Raw genomic sequence first — 26,050 nt, 5'->3', positions numbered from 1 at the left:
TTTCGGTTGAACGTTTGTTACTTAAATCCTTTGTTGTTGCTTTAATTAATTCTTTATAGTCATGTTTTTTTTTTAAATCATATTTGAAATAACTTGAAGAAAATACACTTTATGATGCATTATGACCATCCTGTGTCACTTTACTTGGACTAAGAAAATACACTTTATGACGCATTATGACCATCCTGTGTCACTTTACTTGGACTAAGAAAATACACTTTATGACACATTATGACCATCCTGTGTCACTTTACTTGGACTAAGAACATACACTTTATGACATTGTGAAGAAGCATTATGACATCATAATCATATCAGCCAGATAGTCCTATCACGTACATGCCCTAATATCAGTCATCAGTCACAAAGAGGGTGTCTCGTCCTGCTCCTGAACTCTGCTCCTGCATTCATCCCAGTCATCAGCAACAGAGCTTTGGGGTAGGTGCATGTCTGACATCAACGTGTGCACAATTACAATGATAATTGAATATGGTCAATTTCAGAAAATGTTATATAACATAAACATACAGTTGACACATGTAGGCTACGGTGTAATGGAATGTTTGGCCTTGTGTGGTAGGTTTTACACTCTTATGTAGGTGTCATAACCAGCCATAAAATAACGCAACAGGTCTGAATATATGTGTTATGACCGCGTTATGACCGTGTTATGACCGTGTTATGACCACGTTATGACCGCGTTATGACCGCGTTATGACCGCGTTATGAAATCAGATCAAATTTTGTTGGTCACATATGCATGTTTAGCAGATGTCATTAGTGGAATGCTTGTATGGTTATGACCGTGTATAGAGTGTTATGACATACTATGACATGGTTATGACATATTATGACATGGTTATGACATATGACATGGTTATGACATATTATGACATGGCTATGACATATTATGACATGGTTATGACATTATGACATGGTTATGACATATTATGACATGGTTATGAAATATTATGACATGGTTATGACTGTGTTATAAAGTGTTGTGACATATTATGGATGTGTTATGACATATTATGACACGGTTATGACATTATGACATGGTTATGACATTGACATGGTTATGACATTATGACATGGTTATGACATTATGACATGGTTATGACATATTATGACATGGTTATGACTGTGTTATGAAGTGTTGTGACATATTATGGATGTGTTATGACATATTATGACACGGTTATGACATATTATGACATGGTTATGACCGTGTATAAAGTGTTATGAAGCTGGGTGTCAAGTAAAGTGTTACCACAACAACAAACAATTAAATAACAAAAGGGAACAAAGGAGATGACAGGGGAACATAAAAAGGATTAGCTAATTGACATTTTACAGGCAGAGTGTGTGTGTTCCTGTGTGCATCTGTGCATGCGTGTCTATGTGTGTGTGTATATTTATATCTGTGTGTGTGTGTGTATCTCTGGGGTGCAAATTGGTGTTCTTCTGAAGTTCAGAAACAGTGGCTGTTTCATGATTAGACATGAGGGTTTATCATACCCCCAAACCACGAGCCGAGAGACAGAGAGAGAGACAAGAGACTCAAGAGAGACAGAGAGAGACAGACAGAGAGTGATAGAGAGACAGAGAGAGAGAGAGAGAGAGAGAGAGAGAGAGAGAGGACATTTGGAAAAGAGGGAGAGAGAGGTGGCGAGAGAGAGGAAGGGAGAGATGAGAGAGGGATAGATGATGCCGCATGACTTCTCACAGTCAACAGAGAACACACTCCAACTGAACTTGTGTTATTTTTGATGATGCTCATTTTACACTCTCGTCACCCATCCTGTCCCTGAGATGACACACTGGGTCTGACAGTAAAACTGACTCTGTGTGTGTATGTCAGCTGTAACAAAAACATGATTTGAAAGCTCTCTGTATGTAGGGCAGCTTAGTCAATATACAGTGCCTTGCGAAAGTATTCGCCCCCCTTGAACTTTGCGACCTTTCAGGCTTCAAACATAAAGATATAAAACTGTATTTTTTGTGAAGAATCAACAACAAGTGGGACACAATCATGAAGTGGAACGACATTTATTGGATATTTCAAACTTTTTTAACAAAACAAAAACTGAAAAATTGGGCGTGCAAAATTATTCAGCCCCTTTACTTTCAGTGCAGCAAACTCTCTCCAGAAGTTCAGTGAGGATCTCTGAATGATCCAATGTTGACCTAAATGACTAATTATGATAAATACAATCCACCTGTGTGTAATCAAGTCTCCGTATAAATGCACCTGCACTGTGATAGTCTCAGAGGTCCGTTAAAAGCGCAGAGAGCATCATGAAGAACAAGGAACACACCAGGCAGGTCCGAGATACTGTTGTGAAGAAGTTTAAAGCCGGATTTGGATACAAAAAGATTTCCCAAGCTTTAAACATCCCAAGGAGCACTGTGCAAGCGATAATATTGAAATGGAAGGAGTATCAGACCACTGCAAATCTACCAAGACCTGGCTGTCCCTATAAACTTTCAGCTCATACAAGGAGAAGACTGATCAGAGATGCAGCCAAGAGGCCCATGATCACTCTGGATGAACTGCAGAGATCTACAGCTGAGGTGGGAGACTCTGTCCATAGGACAACAATCAGTCGTATATTGCACAAATCTGGCCTTTATGGAAGAGTGGCAAGAAGAAAGCCATTTCTTAAAGATATCCATAAAAAGTGTTGTTTAAAGTTTGCCACAAGCCACCTGGGAGACACACCAAACATGTGGAAGAAGGTGCTCTGGTCAGATGAAACCAAAATGGAACTTTTTGGCAACAATGCAAAACGTTATGTTTGGCGTAAAAGCAACACAGCTCATCACCCTGAACACACCATCCCCACTGTCAAACATGGTGGTGGCAGCATCATGGTTTGGGCCTGCTTTTCTTCAGCAGGGACAGGGAAGATGGTTAAAATTGATGGGAAGATGGATGGAGCCAAATACAGGACCATTCTGGAAGAAAACCTGATGGAGTCTGCAAAAGACCTGAGACTGGGACGGAGATTTGTCTTCCAACAAGACAATGATCCAAAACATAAAGCAAAATCTACAATGGAATGGTTCAATAATAAACATATCCAGGTGTTAGAATGGCCAAGTCAAAGTCCAGACCTGAATCCAATTGAGAATCTGTGGAAAGAACTGAAAACTGCTGTTCACAAATGCTCTCCATCCAACCTCACTGAGCTCGAGCTGTTTTGCAAGGAGTAATGGGAAAACATTTCAGTCTCTCGATGTGCAAAACTGATAGAGACACCCCAAGCGACTTACAGCTGTAATCGCAGCAAAAGGTGGCGCTACAAAGTATTAACTTAAGGGGGCTGAATAATTTTGCACCCCCAATTTTTCAGTTTTTGATATGTTAAAAAAGTTTGAAATATCCAATAAATGTCGTTCCACTTCATGATTGTGTCCCACTTGTTGTTGATTCTTCACAAAAAAATACAGTTTTATATCTTTATGTTTGAAGCCTGAAATGTGGCAAAAGGTCGCAAAGTTCAAGGGGGCCGAATACTTTCGCAAGGCACTGTATCTAGCTGGTTATCCACTGTTTATCTTCCTCCTCTCCCTCTCTCCTCACCCCTCTCCTTTTCACTTTACTCACCTGTTTCTACTCATAAAACACCTCATCTTACACCTGTACTTCCTGTTACCTGCAGTGCGTTTCCTGGGCTCTCTGGAGGCGTTGTTGTCGTGCAGCACCAGCCCCCAGAGTAGCATGGTGATTGGCTGGAGGGAGAAAGAGGGCGAGCCCCTCAGAGTCACCGCCTTCCACACGGAGAAAGGAACCAATGACCTGGACCATCACTCTGGGATGAATTTGATAGGCACTCACAAGTCCTACCAAGTTATAACATCTATCCTTACTTCTCATTGGTTGTATCCAATGCAGGCACTAAACATCCTTCTCTCTGATTGGTTGCAGCCACCGCAGGTATAGACAACAAGGTGCTGCTGTGGAACCCCTATGTCATCTCTAAACCAGTGGGTGTTCTCCGAGGTCACATGAGCAGTGTTACAGCCGTACGCTTCATAGTGGGCAAGAAACAGCTGATCAGCTTCTCCAAGGACAAGGTGAGAGAGGAAGAGAAGAGACGTGGAGACTGTGTGTAGGATTGGGACGTTGTTATGTGTCAAAGACGTGCATTAGATGAAATGTGACTTCCTCTAAATGATGAAGATGAGACTTATTTCTACATGCGTGTTGAAGACGTTAAGACAACCGTCTCTTCCTTCTCTCAGGTGCTGAGGTTGTGGGATGTGGCTAGTCAGCTGTGTATTCAGCGTATCGCTGGCATCTTCCCCAAGACACAGGAGGAGTGTCACACTCTTCTGTTCCTCAGTGAGGAGCGCTCACGCCTCCTCCTCTCCTTCAACAGTCTGCTCCTCCTCATGGAAGCCAAGAGAGAGGAGGGGAGGAGAGTCACCAGCCATGAGAACTCTGTCACCTGTGTCCTCTATAACAGCCTGTTCAGACAGGTACACACACAGGAACATGCACAGTCACCTACATCTAGACAGGAACCACGATAATGCTTTTTCTCTCCTCACCCCCTATCTCTCCCCCCCTCTCTCTCTCTCCCCCCGCCCCCCCTTCTCTCCCCCCTTTCTCTCTCTGTCTCTCTCCCCCCTCTCTCTCTCTCCCCGCTCTCTGTCTACCCCTCTCTCTCCCTGTCTCTCTCTCCCCCCTCTCTGTCTACCCCCCTCTCTCTTCCTGTCTCTCTCCCCCCATCTCTCTCCCTGTCTCTCTCTCCCCCCTCTCTGTCTCCCCCTTCTCTCTCTCTTTCTCTACCCCCCTCTCTGTCTCTCAGGTGATCAGCAGTGACTCTGGCTCCTCAGTGATCTGTTGGCTGGTGGACACAGGTCAGAAGGTCAAGCAGTTCCACCGTTGTCATGGTGATGCTGAGATCTCCACCATGGCGCTGGATGGGACACAGACACGCTTGTTCACCGCCGGCACAGACGGAGTAGTCAAGGTCGCTCGTTACATTAATTGACACAGGCCGTCGCCATAAGCAGGAAATAGATAAACCCTAAGATGTGAATATTGTTCCATTCCAATCTGCAGTGGTCATTGTGTAGAATATGTAGGTGTAACTAATAACCATAGTTACATCCACAGATACATACTGTACATACACACTACCGTTCAAAAGTTTGAGGTCACTTAGACATTTCCTTGTTTTTGAAAGAAAAGCACATTTTTTTTTGGTCCATTAAAATAACATCAAATTGATCAGAAATACAGTGTAGACATTGTTAATGTAGTAAATGACTATTGTAGCTGGAAACGGCTGATTTTTAATGTAATATCTAGATAGGTGTACAGAGGCCCATTATCAGCAACCATCACTCCTGTGCTCCAATGGCACGTTGTGTTAGCTATTCCAAATGTATAATTTTAAAGGTTAATTGATCACTAGAAAACCCTTTTGCAATTATGTTAGTACAGATGACAACTGATGCCTCACAAGTCCTCAACTGGCAGCTTCATTACATAGTACCATACCCGCAAAACACAAGTCTCAATGTCAACAGTGAAGAGGCGACTCCGGGATGCTGGCCTTCTAGGCAGAGTTCCTCTGTCCAGTCTCAACGTCAACAGTGAAGAGGCGACTCCGGGATGCTGGCCTTCTAGGCAGAGTTCCTCTGTCCAGTCTCAACGTCAACAGTGAAGAGGCGATTCCGGGATGCTGGCCTTCTAGTCAGAGTTCCTCTGTCCAGTGTCTGTGTTCTTTTGCCCATCTTAATCTTTTCTTGGCCAGTCTGAGATATGGCTTTTTCTTTGCAACTCTGCCTAGAAGCCCATCATCCAGGAGTCACTTCTTCACTGTTGACGTTGAGACTAGTGTTTTGTGGGTACTATTTAATGAAGCAAACACAGCATGTTAGCTAACACAACATGCCACTGGAACACAGGAGTGATGGTTGCTGATAATGGGCCTCTGTACGCCTATGTAGATATTCCATAAAAAATCTGCCGTTTCCAGCTACAATAGTCATTTACAACATTAACAATGTCTACACTGTATTTCTGATCAATTTGATGTTATTTTAATGGACCAAAAAATGCGCTTTTCTTTAAAAAAACAAGGGCATTTCTAAGTGACCCCAAACTTTTGAACGATAGTGTAGATATTACAAATGTTCAATAATACCATCTTCAATAGAAGGGACCTTAAATATATTGTTGTTTTGAAATCGAAGAATTGGGTGAAATAGAATAGATTACAGTAGAATTGTGTTATGAGACTGTTTGTTGATTGAGTCCAGTCAGTGTGACCCCTGACGTGTGGAAGTTTTAGGCGGAGGCTAGCTGAAGCAGTGTTGGGTGGAGGCAGCTGAAGCAGTGTTGGGTGGAGGCAGCTGAAGCAGTGTTGGGCGGAGGCAGCTGAAGCAGTGTTGGGTGGAGGCTATCTGAAGTAGTGTTGGGCGGAGGCTATCTGAAGTAGTGTTGGGCGGAGGCTAGCTGAAGCAGTGTTGGGTGGAGGCTATCTGAAGCAGTGTTGGGCGGAGGCTATCTGAAGCAGTGTTGGGCGGAGGCTATCTGAAGCAGTGTTGGGTGGAGGCAGCTGAAGCAGTGTTGGGCGGAGGCTATCTGAAGCAGTGTTGGGCGGAGGCTATCTGAAGTAGTGTTGGGCGGAGGCTAGCTGAAGCAGTGTTGGGTGGAGGCTAGCTGAAGCAGTGTTGGGTGGAGGCAGCTGAAGCAGTGATGGGCGGAGGCTATCTGAAGCAGTGTTGGGCGGAGGCTATCTGAAGTAGTGTTGGGCGGAGGCTATCTGAAGCAGTGTTGGGTGGAGGCAGCTGAAGCAGTGATGGGCGGAGGCTATCTGAAGCAGTGTTGGGCGGAGGCTATCTGAAGTAGTGTTGGGCGGAGGCAGCTGAAGCAGTGTTGGGCGGAGGCAGCTGAAGCAGTGTTGGGCGGAGGCTAGCTGAAGCAGTGTTGGGTGGAGGCAGCTGAAGCAGTGTTGGGCGGAGGCTATCTGAAGCAGTGTTGGGCGGAGGCAGCTGAAGCAGTGTTGGGCGGAGGCTATCTGAAGCAGTGTTGGGTGGAGGCAGCTGAAGCAGTGTTGGGTGGAGGCAGCTGAAGCAGTGTTGGGTGCAGGCAGCTGAAGCAGTGTTGGGTGGAGGCAGCTGAAGCAGTGTTGGGTGGAGGCAGCTGAAGCAGTGTTGGGCGGAGGCTGCTGAAGCAGTGTTGGGCGGAGGCAGCTGAAGCAGTGTTGGGCGGAGGCAGCTGAAGCAGTGTTGGGCGGAGGCAGCTGAAGCAGTGTTGGGCGGAGGCAGCTGAAGCAGTGTTGGGCAGAGGCTATCTGAAGCAGTGTTGGGCGGAGGCTATCTGACACTTGACTCTCTGTGAAACGTGTTTCATCTTCTCTGCTAGTATTTCTGTTGTGTCAGGTGTTTTCTGGTCTGCTGACTACCGACTGTGTTTACTTGTGTTTGTGTCCGAACCCCCCGGGGGAGTGTGTGTTTATCTGTCTGTCCGTCCGTCCGTCCGTCCGTAGGTCTGTCTGTCTGTCTACATTTGAGTTGGTGTCTGTCCTTCTGTTAGTCTAGAGTTGGTGTCTGTCCTTCTGTTAGTCTAGAGTTGGTCTCTGTCCTTCTGTTAGTCTAGAGTTGGTCTCTGTCCTTCTGTTAGTCTAGAGTTGGTCTCTGTCCTTCTGTTAGTCTAGAGTTGGTGTCTGTCCTTCTGGAAGTTTAGAGTTGGTGTCTGTCTCTTTATGTTTGTCAGGGTGTCTGTCTCAGTGGTAAATGTCTCTGTCTCTTTATGTTTGTCAGGGTGTCTGTCTCAGTGGTAAATGTCTCTCTCTCTTTATGTTTGTCAGGGTGTCTGTCTCAGTGGTAAATGTCTCTGTCTCTTTATGTTTGTCAGGGTGTCTGTCTCAGTGGTAAATGTCTCTGTCTCTTTATATTTGTCAGGGTGTCTGTCTCAGTGGTAAATGTCTCTGTCCCCTTGACTCCTGGTTTTGGATGTTAACCTGGTGGTGTCAATTTGATGGGGTGTCTGTTCTAGGTTCTAGATCTGTATTTCTTGGTTCTAACTCTGTGGTTCTAACTGTGTGGTTCTAGATCTGGGACTTTAACGGGCACTGTCACCACAGGCTGAATGCGGGCCGTGACCAGGCCGTGGACATCTCCCAGGTTCTAGTGCTGAAGAGAACCGTGCTGGTCATGGGCTGGGAGAGGTGTGTCCCTCTAAGACCTAATTTCTGACATTCAACAGTCATGTCTGTCAGTCTGTCACGGTTGCCGTAAGAACGGGACCAAGGCGCAGCGGAGTTCCACATATTTAATTCAAAGTGAAACTTAAAGCAAAAACAATAAATCAATAAACGAACAACGAAACGTGACTACGTGGTGCACATGCACAAACACAAAACAATATCCCACAAACACAGGTGTGAAAAAGAAGCTACTTAAATATGATCCCCAATTAGAGAGAACGATTACCAGCTGCCTCTAATTGGGAATCATACAAAACACCAACATAGAAAATATAAACTAGAACACAACATAGAAATTATAAACTAGAATACCCCCTAGTCACGCCCTGACCTACTACACCATAGAGAAACAAGGTCTCTCTATGGTCAGGGCGTGACAGTACCCCCCCAAAGGTGCGGACTCCTGCCGCAAAACCTGAAACAAAATGGGAGGGGGTTTGGTGGGGCCTCCGGTGCGGGTCGTATCCCCCCCCCCCAGACCCCGGATCAGACCATGGCGCCAGGCTATACGCCGTGCCTGGACTGGCCACCGGCGCAGAGGATGGCTCCCGCCTTGGAGCTGGACTGGACACCGGCGCAGAGGAAATCTCCTGCTCAGGACTGGCCGCCTTTCCTGGAAGCTCTGGACCGTGGACCGTCGCAGGAGGTTCCGGACCGTGGACCGTCGCAGGAGGTCCCGGAACGTGGACCATCGCAAGAGATTCCGGACCGTCGCCGGAAGCTCTGGACTGGGAACCTTTACCGGAAGCTCTGGACTGGGAACCGTTGCCGGAAGCTCTGGACTGGGAACCGTTGCCGGAAGCTCTGGACTGGGAACCGTCGCCGGAAGCTCTGGACCGTGAATGCGCACTGGAGGCCTAGTGCGTAGAGCCGGTACAGGTGGCACCGGACTGGTGACACACACTTCCGGGCGAGTGCTGGGAGAAGACACAGGACGTACCGGACTGGGGAGGCGCACTGGAGTCCAGATGTGTGGAGCCGGTACAGGTTTCACCAGACTGCTAACCGGATCGAATGTTGAGCAGAACACACTTGCACAACATCTCTCTCTCCTCTCTCTCTCTCTCTCTCTCTCTCTCTCTCCCAACTTCTCCATCGTCTCCCTGATGGTCTCTGGCCCTTCAGGGAGAGTGCGGGGAGCTGGCACAAGACGTACCGGACTGGGGACACGCACTTCAGGACGAGTGTGCTGCAGTATTCTCATCGCTACCATCTCTCTCCGGAATCTTTCATCGAATTCCTCCTCCGACTCCCACACAGGCTCTGGCACTCTCCACTGCTCGACTGCCAGCTCCATGTGCCTCCCCCCACCCCAAAAAATGATAATCTTGGGGTGTCTTTGGCAGCGGACTGACGACACGCTCCTCATGGCGAGTGCGAGGAACCGGTACAGGACATAGCGGGCTGAGGAGGCGAACTGGAGATCTGGTGCGTGGAGCCGTCACATATGGCACCGGACTGATGACCCACTCTTCAGCACGCTGGCGCTGCCGCATACTCCTAGCCAACTCCATTCTCCTAGCCAACTCCATACTCCTAGCCAACTCCATACTCCTAGCCAACTCCATTCTCCTAGCCAACTCCATTCTCCTAGCCAACTCCATTCTCCTAGCCAACTCCATACTCCTAGCCAACTCCATACTCCTAGCCAACTCCATTCTCCTAGCCAACTCCATTCTCCTAGCCAACTCCATACTCTTAGCCAACTCCATACTCCTAGCCAACTCCATACTCCTAGCCAACTCCATTCTCCTAGCCAACTCCATACTGGCGCTGCCGCATACTCCTAGCCAACTCCATTCTCCTAGCCAACTCCATACTCCTAGCCAACTCCATACTCCTAGCCAACTCCATACTCCTAGCCAACTCCATACTCCTAGCCAACTCCATTCTAATAGCCAACTCCATACTCCTACCCAACTCCATACTCCTAGCCAACTCCATACTCCTAGCCAACTCCATTCTCCAAGCCAACTCCATACTCCTAGCCAACTCCATACTCCTAGCCAACTCCATTCTCCAAGCCAACTCCATACTCCTAGCCAACTCCATACTCCTAGCCAACTCCATTCTCCAAGCCAACTCCATACTCCTAGCCAACTCCATTCTCCAAGCCAACTCCATACTCCAAGCCAACTCCATTCTCCAAGCCAACTCCATACTCCTAGCCAACTCCATACTCCTAGCCAACTCCATACTCCTAGCCAACTCCATACTCCTAGCCAACTCCATTCTCCAAGCCAACTCCATACTCCTAGCCAACTTCATTCTCCGGTATCCTTCCTCACACTGTTCCATTGACTCCCATGTGGGCTCTGGCACTCTCCTTGGGTCGACTGACCACATCTCTATCGCCTACTCCTTGGGCTCTTCCCGCGGCTCAGCCGGCCACCCCTTGTGCCCCCTCCATAAAATCTTGGGGTTGTCCTTGGGCTTTCTGTGGACGCGAACCCTGGCGTCGTCGCTGTCCTCCATTATTACGAACAATAAACGAACAACGAAACGTGACTACGTGGTGCACATGCACAAACAAAAAACAATATCCCACAAACACAGGTGGGAAAAATAGCTACTTAAATATGATCCCCAATTAGAGAGAACGATTACCAAATGCCCCTAATTGGGAATCAAAACACCAACATAGAAAATATAAACTAGAACACAACATAGAAATTATATACTAGAATACCCCCTAGTCACGCCCTGACCTACTACACCATAGAGAAACAAGGCTTCTCTACGGTCAGGGCGTGACACAGTCAGTCTGTCTTCATGTCAGTCAGTCTGTCTTTATGTCAATCTGTCAGTCAGTCTGTCTTCATGTCAGTCAGTCAGTCAGTCTGTCAGTCTGTCTTCATGTCAGTCAGTCAGTCTGTCTTTATGTCAGTCAGTCTGTCTTTATGTCAGTCTGTCAGTCAGTCTGTCTTCATGTCAGTCAGTCAGTCAGTCAGTCTGTCTTCATGTCAGTCAGTCTGTCTTTATGTCAGTCTGTCAGTCAGTCTTTCTTCATGTCAGTTAGTCGGTCTGTCTTTATGTCAGTCAGTCAGTCTGTCTTTATGTCAGTCAGTCAGTCAGTCAGTCAGTCAGTCAGTCAGTCAGTCAGTCAGTCAGTCAGTCTGTCTTTATGTCAGTCAGTCTGTCTTTATGTCAGTCAGTCAGTCTGTCTTTATGTCAGTCAGTCAGTCTGTCTTTATTTCAGTCAGTCAGTCAGTCAGTCAGACAGTCAGTCAGTCAGTCAGTCAGTCAGTCTTTATGTCTGTCTGTCTTTATGTCTGTCTTTATGTCAGTCAGGAACAGAAGTTATTACAGAGTGTTAACGACAGACCCAGGAACAGTAGTTATAACAGAGTGTTAATGACAAACCCAGGAACAGTAGTTATAACAGAGTGTTAACGACAGACCCAGGAACAGTAGCTTTAACAGTGTGATATGTAAGGGATAAACGCTAACGTTCTGTGAGTAATGGATGATGCGGAGCAGGGTCCCTTTGTGGAGTTCTTTCCAAGGTAATGTACAGAACGTTGGCGTTTATCCCAGTTTTACATCAGTCACTCTCTGTCTCTCTCTCTCTCTCTCCATCACCCCCTCTCTCTCACTCCGTCACCCCCCCTCTCTCTCTCTCTTTCCATCACCCCTCTCTCTCTCTCTCTCTCTCTCTCTCTCTCCGTCACCCCCCTTCTCTCTCTCTCTCTCTCTCTCTCTCTCTCTCTGTCACCCCCCCTCTCTCTCTCTCTCTCTCTCTGTCACCCCCCCCTCTCTCTCTCTCTCTCTCTCCGTCACCCCCCCCTCTCTCTCCATCACCCCTCTCTCTCTCTCCATCACCCCTCTCTCTCTCTCCATCACCCCTCTCTCTCTCCATCACCAATCTCTCTCTCCATCACCCCTCTCTCTCTCTCCATCACCCCCCCTCTCTCTCCATCACCCCTCTCTCTCTATCACCCCCCCTCTCTCTCCATCACCCCCCCTCTCTCTCCATCACCCCTCTCTCTCTATCACCCCCCCTCTCTCTCCATCACCCCTCTCTCTCTCTATCACCCCCCCTCTCTCTCCATCACCCCTCTCTCTCTCTCCATCACCCCTCTCTCTCTCTCCATCACCCCTCTCTCTCTCTCCATCACCCCTCTCTCTCTCTCCATCACCCCCCTCTCTCTCCATCACCCCCCCTCTCTCTCCATCACCCCTCTCTCGCTCTCCATCACCCCCCCTCTCTCTCCATCACCCCTCTCTCTCTCTATCACCCCCCCTCTCTCTCCATCACCCCTCTCTCTCTCCATCACCCCTCTCTCTCTCCATCACCCCCCCCCTCTCTCTCCATCACCCCTCTCTCTCTCTCTCTCTCTCCATCACCCCCCCTCTCTCTCTCTCCATCACCCCCCCTCTCTCTCTCCATAACCCCCCTCTCTCTCTCCATCACCCCCCTCTCTCTCTCCGTCACCCCCCCTTTCTCTCTCCATCACCCCTCTCTCTCTCCTCATCACCCCCCCTCTCTCTCTCCGTCACCCCTCTCTCTCTTCGTCACCCCTCTCTCTCTCCATCACCCCCCCTCTCTCTCTCCGTCACCCCCCCTCTCTCTCCATCACCCCTCTCTCTCTCTCCATCACCCACCCTCTCTCTCTCCATCATCCCCCCTCTCTCACTCCATCCCCCCTCTCTCTCTCTCCATCACCCCCTCTCTCTCTCCATCACCCCCCCCTCTCTCTCCATCACCCCCCCCCCTCTCTCTCCATCACCTCCCCCTCTCTCTCTCCATCACCCCTCTCTCTCTCTCCATCACCCCCCCCTCTCTCCATCACCCCTCTCTCTCTCTATCACCCCCCCTCTCTCTCCATCACCCCTCTCTCTCTCCATCACCCCTCTCTCTCTCTCCATCACCCCTCTCTCTCTCTCCATCACCCCTCTCTCTCTCTCCATCACCCCCCCTCTCTCTCTCCGTCACCCCCCCTCTCTCTCCATCACCCCTCTCTCTCTCTCTCCATCACCCCCCCCTCTCTCCATCACCCCCCCCTCTCTCTCCATCACCCCCCCCCCTCTCTCTCCATCACCTCCCCCTCTCTCTCTCCATCACCCCTCTCTCTCTCTCCATCACCCCCCCCTCTCTCCATCACCCCTCTCTCTCTCTATCACCCCCCCTCTCTCTCCATCACCCCTCTCTCTCTCCATCACCCCTCTCTCTCTCTCCATCACCCCTCTCTCTCTCTCCATCACCCCTCTCTCTCTCTCCATCACCCCCCCTCTCTCTCTCCGTCACCCCCCCTCTCTCTCCATCACCCCTCTCTCTCTCTCTCCATCACCCCCCCCTCTCTCCATCACCCCTCTCTCTCTCTCCATCACCCCCCCTCTCTCTCTCCATCACCCCCCCCTTCTCTCTCCATCACCCCTCTCTCTCTCCTCATCACCCCCCCTCTCTCTCTCCGTCACCCCTCTCTCTCTCCGTCACCCCTCTCTCTCTCCATCACCCCCCCTCTCTCTCTCCGTCACCCCCCCTCTCTCTCCATCACCCCTCTCTCTCTCTCTCCATCACCCCCCCTCTCTCTCCATCACCCCTCTCTCTCTCTCCATCACCCACCCTCTCTCTCTCCATTATCCCACCCCCTCTCTCTCCATCACCTCCCCCTCTCTCTCTCCATCACCCCTCTCTTTCTCTCCATCACCCCCCCTCTCTCTCCATCACCCCTCTCTCCCTCTCCATCACCCCCCCTCTCTCTCTCCATCACCCCCCCTCTCTCACTCCATCACCCCTCTCTCTCTCTCCATCACCCCCTCTCTCTCTCCATCACCCCCCTCTCTCTCTCCATCACCCCCCTCTCTCTCTCCATCACCTCCCCCTCTCTCTCTCCATCACCCCCCCTCTCTCTCTCCATCACCTCCCCCTCTCTCTCTCCATCACCCGCCCCTCTCTCTCTCTCCATCACCCCCCCCTCTCTCTCTCCATCACCCCCCCCCCCTCTCTCCGTCACCCCTCTCTCTCTCTCCATCACCCACCCTCTCTCTCTCCATCATCCCCCCCCTCTCTCTCCATCACCTCCCCCTCTCTCTCTCCATCACCCCTCTCTCTCTCTCCATCACCCCCCTCTCTCTCCATCACCCCTCTCTCCCTCTCCATCACCCCCCCTCTCTCTCTCCATCATCCCCCCTCTCTCACTCCATCACCCCTCTCTCTCTCCATCACCCCCTCTCTCTCTCCATCACCCCCCTCTCTCTCTCCATCACCCCCCCTCTCTCTCTCCATCACCTCCCCCTCTCTCTCTCCATCACCCCCCCTCTCTCTCTCCATCACCTCCCCCTCTCTCTCTCCATCAACCGCCCCTCTCTCTCTCTCCATCACCCCCCCCTCTCTCTCTCCATCACCCCCCCTCTCTCTCTCCGTCACCCCTCTCTCTCTCTCCATCACCCCCCCTCTCTCTCTCCATCACCCCCCCCCTCTCTCTCCATCACCCCCCCCCCTCTCTCTCCATCCCCCCTCTCTCTCTCTCTCCATCACCCCCCCTCTCTCTCTCCGTCACCCCCCCTCTCTCTCACTCCATCACCCCCTCTCTTGCTCCATCACCCCTCTCTCTCTCTCCATCACCCCCCTCTCTCTCTCCATCACCCCTCTCTCTCTCTCCATCACCCCTCTCTCTCACTCCATCACCCCCCCTCTCTCTCCATCACCCCCCCTCTCTCTCTCTCCATCACTCCCCCTCTCTCTCCATCACCCCCCCCTCTCTCTCCATCACCCCCCCTCTCTCTCTCCATCACCCCCCCCTCTCTCTCTCCATCACCCCCCTCTCTCTCACTCCATCACCCCCCCCCTCTCTCTCCATCACCCCTCTCTCTCCATCACCCCTCTCTCTCACTCCATCACCCCTCTCTCTCATTCCATCACCCCCCCTCTCACTCCATCACCCCTCTCTCTCTCCATCACCCCCCCTCTCTCTCTCTCCATCACCCCCCCTCTCTCTCTCCATCACCCCCCCTCTCTCTCGCTCCATCACCCCCCCCTCTCTCTCTCCATCACCCCCCCTCTCTCTCTCTCCATCACCCCCCTCTCTCTCTCTCTCTCTCCATCACCCCCTTTCTCTCTCCATCACCCCCCCCCTCTCTCTCCGTCGCCCCCCCTCTCTCTCTCCATCACCCCCCCTCTCTCTCTCCGTCACCCCCCCCCTCTCTCTCCGTCACCCCCCTCTCTCTCTCTCTCCATCACCCCCTTTCTCTCTCCATCACCCCCACCCTCTCTCTCCGTCGCCCCCCCTCTCTCTCTCCATCACCTCCCCCCTGCTCTCTGCAGGATGTTAACAGTGTTCAGACTGCCCTCGTTCTCTCAGTTCTTTGTTCAGCCCTCTGAGTGGAAGGGAGGAGTTCAGCATAACGATGACGTCCTGTGTGCCGCATTCCTGCCCCCTCAAACCCTTGTCACAGGTATGTGTGTGTGTGTATATTTGTGTGTACAGTATGTGTCTCTGTGTGTTAGAATGAAATATTGTCCACTCAAGCAACAGGAGGAGAGAAATAGAGAAGAAATCCACTGAAGTAAAATAATATCTGTTAAGTTAAGTGGATGGTGTAGTTATCAAAGGCACGGAGCTCTCTCTGCTGTGTGTGTGTGTGTGTGTGTGTGTGTGTGTGTGTGTGTGTGTGTGTGTGTGTGTGTGTGTGTGTGTGTGTGTGTGTGTGTGTGTGTGTGCGCGCGCGCGTGTTTTTGTGTGTGTGTGTGTTATCAGGCACGGAGCTCCCACGCTCTCTCTGCTGTGTGTGTGTGTGTTATCAGGCACGGAGCTCCCACGCTCTCTCTGCTGTGTGTGTGTGTTATCTTCCTGTCAGGCCCACAGGCACACCCAGCGGAGGCCTGAACTCAGGCTCAACTCTGACTGCGCAACATGACTACCATTAAGCACTAATGCTTACCCTCAGAGAATACCCCGCCAGAATGATTTGGAGATCAATCTTAATGTTAACTGCACTAATCCTCCATTAACATCCGGGAGCTTTGAGATGCTGGTTCTTATCTGGAGGATTCTGCTCTAAACCCTACTTAGACCTATAGAATGGGTTCTGCCCTAAACCCTACTTAGACCTATATAATGGGTTCTGCTCTAAACCCTACTTAGACCTATAGAGTGGGTTCTGCTCTAAACCCCTACTTAGACCTATAGAATGGGTTCTGCCCTAAACCCCTACTTAGACCTATAGAATGGGTTCTGCCCTAAACCCTACTTAGACCTATAGAATGGGTTCTGCTCTAAACCCTACTTAGACCTATAGAATGGGTTCTGCTCTAAACCCCTACTTAGACCTATAGAATGGGTTCTGCTCTAAACCCTACTTAGACCTATAGAATGGGTTCTGCTCTAAACCCCTACTTAGACCTATAGAATGGGTTCTGCTCTAAACCCCTACTTAGACCTATAGGGTTCTAGATCTAAATAATGGGTTCTGCTCTAAACCCCTACTTAGACCTATAGGGTTCTAGATATATAGAATGGGTTCTGCTCTAAACCCCTACTTAGACCTATAGAATGGGTTCTGCTCTAAGCCCTACTTAGACCTATAGAATGGGTTCTGCTCTAAACCCCTACTTAGACCTATAGAAGGGGTTCTGCTCTAAACCCCTACTTAGACCTATAGAATGGGTTCTGCTCTAAACCCCTACTTAGACCTATAGAATGGGTTCTGCTCTAAACCCCTACTTAGACCTATAGAATGGGTTCTGTCCTAAACCCCTACTTAGACCTATAGGGTTCTAGATCTATAGAATGGGTTCTGCTCTAAACCCCTACTTAGACCTATAGAATGGGTTCTGTTCTAAACCCCTACTTAGACCTATAGAATGGGTTCTGCTCTAAACCCCTACTTAGACCTATAGAATGGGTTCTGCTCTAAACCCCTACTTAGACCTATAGAATGGGTTCTGCTCTAAACCCCTACTTAGACCTATAGAATGGGTTCTGCCCTAAACCCCTACTTAGACCTATAGAATGGGTTCTGCTCTAAACCCCTACTTAGACCTATATAATGGGTTCTGCTCTAAACCCCTACTTAGACCTATAGAATGGTTTCTGCTCTAAACCCCTACTTAGACCTATAGAATGGGTTCTGCTCTAAACCCCTACTTAGACCTATAGAATGGGTTCTGCCCTAAACCCCTACTTAGACCTATAGAATGGGTTCTGCTCTAAATCCCTACTTAGACCTATGTAATGGGTTCTGCTCTAAACCCCTACTTAGACCTATAGAATGGGTTCTGCTCTAAACCCCTACTTAGACCTATATAATGGGTTCTGCTCTAAACCCCTACTTAGACCTATAGAATGGGTTCTGCCCTAAACCCCTACTTTGTTACTCTTATGAATACACACATCTCTATAGAGAGGCCTCTCCTGTGTGGAGGGCTGAAGAGTTGGTCTATTATGAAACAGAATTGGATCTCTCCTGTGTACCGTATAGATAGACGTGTCTTCACAAAGCTAAACTAGTACAGTTGTAAGAGCCATAGTTCTGAGATATTGTGGCATTGTTCCCGTTGAGAGGTACAGCACAAACTACACTAATCTTGCACAATGGCTACTCTGTGTGAAAGATTCACTGCAGTGATGAGTACAAGGCGAAGGAAAACAAGAGAGAGAGGAAGAGGGAACATTTAGAGGAAAATAATAGCACATGAGAGAACACTTTGGGCAGATAAAAAGAAATGGAAAACAGACTAGTGAGAATAGTCACAAGATACTTTCAAAAACTATTTATCTCCTTCTCACTTTATCTCTCTCTGTCGCTCTCTCCTTCCCACTTTCTCTCTCTCTCTGTTGCTCTCTCCTTCCCACTTTCTCTCTCTCTGTCGCTCTCTCCTTCCCACTTTTTCTCTCTCTCTGTCGCTCTCTCCTTCCCACTTTCTCTCTCTCTCTGTCGCTCTCTCCTTCCCACTTTCTCTCTCTCTGTCGCTCTCTCCTTCCCACTTTCTCTCTCTCTCTGTCGCTCTATCCTTCCCACTTTCTCTCTCTCTCTGTCGCTCTATCCTTCCCACTTTCTCTCTCTCTCTGTCGCTCTCTCCTTCCCACTTTCTCTCTTTCTGTCGCTCTCTCCATCCCACTTTCTCTCTCTCTGTCGCTCTCTCCTTCCCACTTTCTCTCTCTCTGTCGCTCTCTCCTTCCCACTTTCTCTCTCTCTCTGTCGCTCTCTCCTTCCCACTTTCTCTCTCTCTGTCGCTCTCTCCTTCCGACTTTCTCTCTCTCTCTGTTGCTCTCTCTTTCCCACTTTCTCTCTCTCTCTGTCACTCTCTCTTTCCCACTTTCTCTCTCTGTCTCTCTCTCCATCCCACTTTCTCTCTCTTTCTGTTGCTCTCTCCTTCCCACTTTCTCTCTCTCTGTCGCTCTTTCTTTCCCACATTCTCTCTCTTTCTATCGCTCTCTCCTTCCCACTTTCTCTCTATTTCTGTCACTCTCTCCTTCCCACTTTCTCTCTCTCTGTCGCTCTCTCCTCCCTGCTCGGGTTCTGCTCTAAAACCCCTACTTAGACCTATAGAATGGGTTCGGCTCTAAACCCCTACTTAGACCTATAGAATGGGTTCTGCCCATTCACACATGAGAGAACACTTTGGGCAGATAAAAATAAATGGAAGAAAAACAGACTAGTGAGAATAGAAGTCACAAGATACTTTCAAAAACTATTTAGCTCCTTCCCACTTTCTCTCTCTCTGTCGCTCTCTCCTTCCCACTTTCTCTCTCTCTGTTACTCTCTCCTTCCCACTTTCTCTCTCTCTCTGTTGCTCTCTCTTTCCCACTTTCTCTCTCTCTCTTTCGCTCTCTCTTTCCCACTTTCTCTCTCTGTCTCTCTCTCCATCTCACTTTCTCTCTCTTTCTGTCACTCTCTCCTTCCCACTTTCTCTCTCTCTGTCGCTCTTTCTTTCCCACTTTCTCTCTCTTTCTATCGCTCTCTCCTTCCCACTTTCTCTCTCTCTGTCGCTCTCTCTGTCTCTCTCTCCTTCCCACTTTCTCTCTCTCTGTCGCTCTCTCCTTCCCACTTTCTCTCTCTCTGTCGCTCTTTCCTTCCCACTTTCTCTCTCTCTGTCGCTCTCTCCTTCCCACTTTCTCTCTCTCTGTCGCTCTCTCCTTCCCACTTTCTCTCTCTCTCTCTGTCGCTCTCTCCTTCCCACTTTCTCTCTCTCTGTCGCTCTCTCCTTCCCACTTTCTCTCTCTCTGTCGCTCTCTCCTTCCCACTTTCTCTCTCTCTCTGTCGCTCTCTCTTTCCCACTTTCTCTCTCTCTCTGTCGCTCTCTCTTTCCCACTTTTTCTCTCTGTCGCTCTCTCCTTCCCACTTTCTCTCTCTCTGTCGCTCTCTCCTTCCCACTTTCTCTCTCTCTGTCGCTCTCTCCTTCCCACTTTCTCTCTCTCTGTCGCTCTCTCCTTCCCACTTTCTCTCTCTCTCTGTCGCTCTCTCTTTCCCACTTTCTCTCTCTCTCTGTCGCTCTCTCTTTCCCACTTTCTCTCTCTGTCGCTCTCTCTTTCCCACTTTCTCTCTCTGTCGCTCTCTCCTTCCCACTTTCTCTCTCTCTGTCGCTCTTTCTTTCCCACTTTCTCTCTCTTTCTATCGCTCTCTCCTTCCCACTTTCTCTCTCTCTGTCGCTCTCTCTGTCTCTCTCTCCTTCCCACTTTCTCTCTCTTTCTGTCACTCTCTCCTTCCCACTTTCTCTCTCTCTGTCGCTCTCTCCTCCCTGCTCGGGTTCTGCTCTAAACCCCTACTTAGACCTATAGAATGGGTTCTGCTCTAAACCCCTACTTAGACATATAGAATGGGTTCTGCTCTAAACCCCTACTTAGACCTATAGAATGGTTTCTGCTCTAAACCCCTACTTAGACCTATAGAATGGGTTCTGCTCTAAACCCCTACTTAGACATAGAATGGGTTCTGCTCTAAACCCCTACTTAGACCTATAGAATGGGTTCTGCTCTAAACCCCTACTTAGACCTATATAATGGGTTCTGCTCTAAACCCCTACTTAGACCTATAGAATGGGTTCTGCCCTAAACCCCTACTTTGTTACTCTTATGAATACACACATCTCTATAGAGAGGCCTCTCCTGTGTGGAGGGCTGAAGAGTTGGTCTATTATGAAACAGAATTGGATCTCTCCTGTGTACCGTATAGATAGACGTGTCTTCACAAAGCTAAACTAGTACAGTTGTAAGAGCCATAGTTCTGAGATATTGTGGCATTGTTCCCGTTGAGAGGTACAGCACAAACTACACTAATCTTGCACAATGGCTACTCTGTGTGAAAGATTCACTGCAGTGATGAGTACAAGGCGAAGGAAAACAAGAGAGAGAGGAAGAGGGAACATTTAGAGGAAAATAATAGCACATGAGAGAACACTTTGGGCAGATAAAAAGAAATGGAAAACAGACTAGTGAGAATAGTCACAAGATACTTTCAAAAACTATTTATCTCCTTCTCACTTTATCTCTCTTTCTGTCGCTCTCTCCTTCTCACTTTATCTCTCTTTCTGTTTCTCTCTCCTTCTCACTTTTTCTCTCTTTCTGTCGCTCTTTCCTTCTCACTTTATCTCTCTTTCTGTCGCTCTCTCCTTCTCACTTTATCTCTCTTTCTGTCGCTCTCTCCTTCTCACTTTATCTCTCTCTCCTTCTCACTTTATCTCTTTCTGTCGCTCTCTCCTTCTCACTTTATCTCTCTTTCTGTCGCTCTCTCCTTCTCACTTTATCTCTCTCTCCTTCTCACTTTCTCTTTCTGTCGCTCTCTCCTTCTCACTTTATCTCTCTCTCTGTTTCTCTCTCCTTCTCACTTTATCTCTCTCTCTGTTTCTCTCTCCTTCTCACTTTATCTCTCTTTCTGTCGCTCTCTCCTTCTCAGTTTCTCTCACTCCATCTCTCTCTCTCTCTCTCTCTCTCTCTCTCTCTCCTTCCCTCTCTGTCTCTCTCTCCTTCTCACTTTCTCTCTCTCTGTCGCTCTCTCCTCATTTTCTCTCTCTCTGTCGCTCTCTCCTTCCCACTTTCTCTCTCTCTCTGTCGCTCTCTCCTTCCTGCTCTCTCTGTCGCTCTCTCCTTCCTGCTCTCTCTGTCGCTCTCTCCTTCCTGCTCTCTCTGTCGCCCTCTCCTTCCCTCTTTATCACTCTCTCCTTCCTCTCTCTGTCGCTCTCTCCTTCCCACTTTCTGTCTTTGTCTCTCTCTCCTTCCCACTTTCTCTCTTTCTATTGCTCTCTCCTTCCCACTTTCTCTCTCTGTCGCTCTCTCCTTCCCACTTTCTCTCTTTCTGTCTCTCTCTCCTTCCTGCTCTCTCTCTCTGCTGCTCTCTCACCCACTCTGCATTCTTTCTCCACCTAATCGTTTCTAAATGTGCTCTTTATCTAAGTCTCCTTTTTCCCCGTCCTCCCTCCCTCCCTCCCTCCCTCCCTCCCTCCCTCCCTCCCTCCCTCCCTCCCTCCCTCTTTCCCTCTTTCCCTCTTTCCCTCCCTCCCTCCCTCCCTCCCTCCCTCCCTCTCTCCCTCCCTCCCTCCCTCCATGGATTATCCTAATGCCCAGATTAAAGTATGTTTATTAGCTCTCCCTGTGTGGCAGAGAGGGAAATGGACCTGAGTAGTCTGCCTCTTAGGCCTGAAGTATGGTGTGTGTGTGTGCGCTTGCGTGTGTCCTCATGTGCATGTGTGCTCACGTCTCTGTGTGTGTGTGTGTGTGGGCATTTGCGTATGTGTGCATGAGAATCAGAATGCAGGAGAACATTTAACTGTTGTGGGACTGTACCCACCTCATCAATATTCACTCTGTGCTGCGCTCTGCTTGGCCGCTCCCTGCTGTCTGACAATCACAGCCTGACACAGCAGCCCCAGTTCCTCTACCTCCCATCCTCTTATTTCACCCCAAAAGCAGGCAGGTCTCTCTCTTCTTCCTCTTATCTTCACTATCTTCTCATCTCATTTACCTAAAAGAGGTTAAGGACATAATAAGTCAAGGTAATTCCACTGAAACATTTTTCCTCCACATAATAAGTACCTTGACAATACTGGAAAAGTAAGTCCTAAATCTCCGTAGTGTTTTGTGTTACAAAGTATTTGTCTATGGTTGACTAGTTCTGTCTGTAGTCTTCATGTAGATGTGATGGGCATGGGGTTGACTAGTTCTGTCTGTAGTCTTCATGTAGATGTGATGGGCATGGGGTTGACTAGTTCTGTCTGTAGTCTTCATGTAGATGTGATGGGCATGGGGTTGACTAGTTCTGTCTGTAGTCTTCATGTAGATGTGATGGGCATGGGGTTGACTAGTTCTGTCTGTAGTCTTCATGTAGATGTGATGGGCATGGGGTTGACTAGTTCTGTCTGTAGTCTTCATGTAGATGTGATGGGCATGGGGTTGACTAGTTCTGTCTGTAGTCTTCATGTAGATGTGATGGGCATGGGGTTGACTAGTTCTGTCTGTAGTCTTCATGTAGATGTGATGGGCATGGGGTTGACTAGTTCTGTCTGTAGTCTTCATGTAGATGTGATGGGCATGGGGTTGACTAGTTCTGTCTGTAGTCTTCATGTAGATGTGATGGGCATGGGGTTGACTAGTTCTGTCTGTAGTCTTCATGTAGATGTGATGGGCATGGGGTTGACTAGTTCTGTCTGTAATCTTCATGTAGATGTGATGGGCATGGGGTTGACTAGTTCTGTCTGTAGTCTTCATGTAGATGTGATGGGCATGGGGTTGACTAGTTCTGTCTGTAGTCTTCATGTAGATGTGATGGGCATGGGGTTGACTAGTTCTGTCTGTAGTCGTCATGTAGATGTGATGGGCATGGGGTTGACTAGTTCTGTCTGTAGTCTTCATGTAGATGTGATGGGCATGGGGTTGACTAGTTCTGTCTGTAGTCTTCATGCAGATGTGATGGGCATGGGGTTGACTAGTTCTGTCTGTAGTCTTCATGTAGATGTGATGGGCATGGGGTTGACTAGTTCTGTCTGTAGTCTTCATGTAGATGTGATGGGCATGGGGTTGACTAGTTCTGTCTGTAGTCTTCATGTAGATGTGATGGGCATGGGGTTGACTAGTTCTGTCTGTAGTCTTCATGTAGATATGATGGGCATGGGGTTGACTAGTTCTGTCTGTAGTCTTCATGTAGATGTGATGGGCATGGGGTTGACTAGTTCTGTCTGTAGTCTTCATGTAGATGTGATGGGCATGGGGTTGACTAGTTCTGTCTGTAGTCTTCATGTAGATGTGATGGGCATGGGGTTGACTAGTTCTGTCTGTAGTCTTCATGTAGATGTGATGGGCATGGGGTTGACTAGTTCTGTCTGTAGTCTTCATGTAGATGTGATGGGCATGGGGTTGACTAGTTCTGTCTGTAGTCTTCATGTAGATGTGATGGGCATGGGGTTGACTAGTTCTGTCTGTAGTCTTCATGTAGATGTGATGGGCATGGGGTTGACTAGTTCTGTCTGTAGTCGTCATGTAGATGTGATGGGCATGGGGTTGACTAGTTCTGTCTGTAGTCTTCATGTAGATGTGATGGGCATGGGGTTGACTAGTTCTGTCTGTAGTCTTCATGTAGATGTGATGGGCATGGGGTTGACTAGTTCTGTCTGTAGTCTTCATGTAGATGTGATGGGCATGGGGTTGACTAGTTCTGTCTGTAGTCTTCATGTAGATGTGATGGGCATGGGGTTGACTAGTTCTGTCTGTAGTCTTCATGTAGATGTGATGGGCATGGGGTTGACTAGTTCTGTCTGTAGTCGTCATGTAGATGTGATGGGCATGGGGTTGACTAGTTCTGTCTGTAGTCGTCATGTAGATGTGATGGGCATGGGGTTGACTAGTTCTGTCTGTAGTCTTCATGTAGATGTGATGGGCATGGGGTTGACTAGTTCTGTCTGTAGTCGTCATGTAGATGTGATGGGCATGGGGTTGACTAGTTCTGTCTGTAGTCTTCATGTAGATGTGATGGGCATGGGGTTGACTAGTTCTGTCTGTAGTCGTCATGTAGATGTGATGGGCATGGGGTTGACTAGTTCTGTCTGTAGTCTTCATGTAGATGTGATGGGCATGGGGTTGACTAGTTCTGTCTGTAGTCGTCATGTAGATGTGATGGGCATGGGGTTGACTAGTTCTGTCTGTAGTCTTCATGTAGATGTGATGGGCATGGGGTTGACTAGTTCTGTCTGTAGTCTTCATGTAGATGTGATGGGCATGGGGTTGACTAGTTCTGTCTGTAGTCTTCATGTAGATGTGATGGGCATGGGGTTGACTAGTTCTGTCTGTAGTCTTCATGTAGATGTGATGGGCATGGGGTTGACTAGTTCTGTCTGTAGTCTTCATGTAGATGTGATGGGCATGGGGTTGACTAGTTCTGTCTGTAGTCTTCATGTAGATGTGATGGGCATGGGGTTGACTAGTTCTGTCTGTAGTCTTCATGTAGATGTGATGGGCATGGGGTTGACTAGTTCTGTCTGTAGTCTTCATGTAGATGTGATGGGCATGGGGTTGACTAGTTCTGTCTGTAGTCGTCATGTAGATGTGATGGGCATGGGGTTGACTAGTTCTGTCTGTAGTCGTCATGTAGATGTAATGGGCATGGGGTTGACTAGTTCTGTCTGTAGTCGTCATGTAGATGTGATGGGCATGGGGTTGACTAGTTCTGTCTGTAGTCTTCATGTAGATGTGATGGGCATGGGGTTGACTAGTTCTGTCTGTAGTCGTCATGTAGATGTGATGGGCATGGGGTTGACTAGTTCTGTCTGTAGTCTTCATGTAGATGTGATGGGCATGGGGTTGACTAGTTCTGTCTGTAGTCGTCATGTAGATGTGATGGGCATGGGGTTGACTAGTTCTGTCTGTAGTCGTCATGTAGATGTGATGGGCATGGGGTTGACTAGTTCTGTCTGTAGTCGTCATGTAGATGTGATGGGCATGGGGTTGACTAGTTCTGTCTGTAGTCGTCATGTAGATGTGATGGGCATGGGGTTGACTAGTTCTGTCTGTAGTCTTCATGTAGATGTGATGGGCATGGGGTTGACTAGTTCTGTCTGTAGTCGTCATGTAGATGTGATGGGCATGGGGTTGACTAGTTCTGTCTGTAGTCTTCATGTAGATGTGATGGGCATGGGGTTGACTAGTTCTGTCTGTAGTCGTCATGTAGATGTGATGGGCATGGGGTTGACTAGTTCTGTCTGTAGTCTTCATGTAGATGTGATGGGCATGGGGTTGACTAGTTCTGTCTGTAGTCGTCATGTAGATGTGATGGGCATGGGGTTGACTAGTTCTGTCTGTAGTCGTCATGTAGATGTGATGGGCATGGGGTTGACTAGTTCTGTCTGTAGTCGTCTTGTAGATGTGATGGGCATGGGGTTGACTAGTTCTGTCTGTAGTCGTCATGTAGATGTGATGGGCATGGGGTTGACTAGTTCTGTCTGTAGTCTTCGTGTAGATGTGATGGGCATGGGGTTGACTAGTTCTGTCTGTAGTCGTCATGTAGATGTGATGGGCATGGGGTTGACTAGTTCTGTCTGTAGTCTTCATGTAGATGTGATGGGCATGGGGTTGACTAGTTCTGTCTGTAGTCTTCATGTAGATGTGATGGGCATGGGGTTGACTAGTTCTGTCTGTAGTCTTCATGTAGATGTGATGGGCATGGGGTTGACTAGTTCTGTCTGTAGTCTTCATGTAGATGTGATGGGCATGGGGTTGACTAGTTCTGTCTGTAGTCTTCATGTAGATGTGATGGGCATGGGGTTGACTAGTTCTGTCTGTAGTCTTCATGTAGATGTGATGGGCATGGGGTTGACTAGTTCTGTCTGTAGTCTTCATGTAGATGTGATGGGCATGGGGTTGACTAGTTCTGTCTGTAGTCTTCATGTA

The 26,050-nt window shown here is 48.7% G+C and overlaps 1 protein-coding gene across 1 annotated transcript in view; it reads left to right on the top strand.

The window, feature by feature from the left end:
* The window catches only part of LOC139385781 (cilia- and flagella-associated protein 337-like), a 57,469-nt gene that overhangs the window by 7,255 nt on the left and 24,164 nt on the right, over positions 1-26,050 (top strand). Inside the window, exons 7-12 of the mRNA XM_071131032.1 lie at positions 3,669-3,836; positions 3,935-4,083; positions 4,252-4,488; positions 4,821-4,985; positions 8,080-8,195; positions 15,502-15,632. Of these exons, the coding sequence (XP_070987133.1) occupies positions 3,669-3,836; positions 3,935-4,083; positions 4,252-4,488; positions 4,821-4,985; positions 8,080-8,195; positions 15,502-15,632 (966 nt within the window). The remainder of the gene's footprint in view (positions 1-3,668; positions 3,837-3,934; positions 4,084-4,251; positions 4,489-4,820; positions 4,986-8,079; positions 8,196-15,501; positions 15,633-26,050) is intronic.

Source organism: Oncorhynchus clarkii, chromosome 27 (genome assembly GCF_045791955.1).
Source record: "Oncorhynchus clarkii lewisi isolate Uvic-CL-2024 chromosome 27, UVic_Ocla_1.0, whole genome shotgun sequence".
Taxonomy (NCBI): domain Eukaryota; kingdom Metazoa; phylum Chordata; class Actinopteri; order Salmoniformes; family Salmonidae; genus Oncorhynchus; species Oncorhynchus clarkii.
Note: the sequence above shows the minus strand (reverse complement) of the source record. Positions and strands in the feature narration are given on the sequence as shown.